This window comes from Austrofundulus limnaeus, unplaced genomic scaffold (assembly GCF_001266775.1).
Source record: "Austrofundulus limnaeus strain Quisiro unplaced genomic scaffold, Austrofundulus_limnaeus-1.0 Scaffold72, whole genome shotgun sequence".
Lineage (NCBI taxonomy): Eukaryota > Metazoa > Chordata > Actinopteri > Cyprinodontiformes > Rivulidae > Austrofundulus > Austrofundulus limnaeus.
In genome coordinates this window covers 1,010,067-1,011,215 of record NW_013952474.1, presented here as the reverse complement: position 1 = coordinate 1,011,215, position 1,149 = coordinate 1,010,067, and the positions used below count along the sequence as shown (strand labels likewise).

Sequence of the window (1,149 nt, the reverse complement as noted above, 5' to 3'; positions counted from 1 at the left end):
TCCATATCCTGTAGGGGATACTTTGGGAACATGGAGTCTCAGGTCCACTACTTAGAACTATTCAACCCAAATACAACTGGTGTAAAAGAACGTGTTTACTGAAACTAAAGTTTTTCCATTAGGAGATGGATTTTTACCAGGGCTGAACTCCAAACTGGAAACCTTCTTGTTTGTATTTCACTGCTGCTTTTTGCAGTTGATGTGATCCTTGTTGGTCCAATGAGCAGGGACCTCCACCACTGAGGGGTGGGGGTGGGAGGGAGAGGATGAAAGTCATTCACAGGTTCTTTCAGTTGAAACACATTCATCTGAGTCAAAGACATTTTTATTATAACTTTTTATCATAACCTGTTGGGATTAAAGCAAGCATGACTATTAATCATTTTCTCCTGAATTACTGTTCACATCCACATAATGTAACAGTTGATTCTTCATGATTCCTCCACAGARATGAGCCCCAAAGATCAGAACATCCCAGTTGTCAGTCTGCCCAGAAGCATCAAAGTGAACAGGACTCAGTATTTACGGTCTGTAATTGTTTTTCACCAATATCTCCATGCTATACTTTGTCAGTCTTGTTAACATGGATCTCATGTGTCATCCTTTACAACGTTCTGTTTCAGGAGCTAAAGAACAACATAGATGCTTTCGTGAAGAATGAGCTGAACAAAATGCAGAGAGCTCTGAGTTCAGATGGTCCAGAATGCTCACAGGGTCACTGGGAGGAGGAGGAGTTGACGTGTGAAGACAAAGAGCAGCAGAGACGTGATCAAGAGGCATTTCTGAATATCACCGTGAACTTCTTGAGAAGAATGAAGCAGGGGAAGCTGGCTGACCTTCTGATGAGCAGTAAGAGGATTTCTTTTGAGAGTTACTATGTCAGCTTGCAGATGATGTGTGATCTGTAGTGAGAACAGGTGGAAGAGAGTTTGGAGAGGCGTAGAAGTGAACTTGAAAGAAGAGGCATTAAAGTCAGCATTAGAAAGATAGAACAGGTGTGTGAACTACAGGGAGCAGAGTAGGACTGGGCGATATGGCCTAAAATCAATATCACGATACAGCGGGTAAAATAAGTATTGAACACGTCAACATTTTTCTCAGTAAATATATTACTAGAGGTGCTAATGACATGAAATTTTCACCAGATGT

At 41.4% G+C, this 1,149-nt stretch overlaps 1 protein-coding gene across 3 annotated transcripts in view; it reads left to right on the top strand.

Moving 5' to 3' along the window:
- Window positions 1-1,149, top strand: part of LOC106519141 (protein NLRC3) — a 19,498-nt gene that overhangs the window by 8,631 nt on the left and 9,718 nt on the right. For all 3 annotated transcript variants that reach the window (XM_014010682.1, XM_014010683.1, XM_014010684.1), the window contains 2 exons: window positions 449-527; window positions 624-849. In XM_014010682.1, coding sequence (XP_013866136.1) covers window positions 449-527; window positions 624-849 — 305 coding nt within the window. The remainder of the gene's footprint in view (window positions 1-448; window positions 528-623; window positions 850-1,149) is intronic.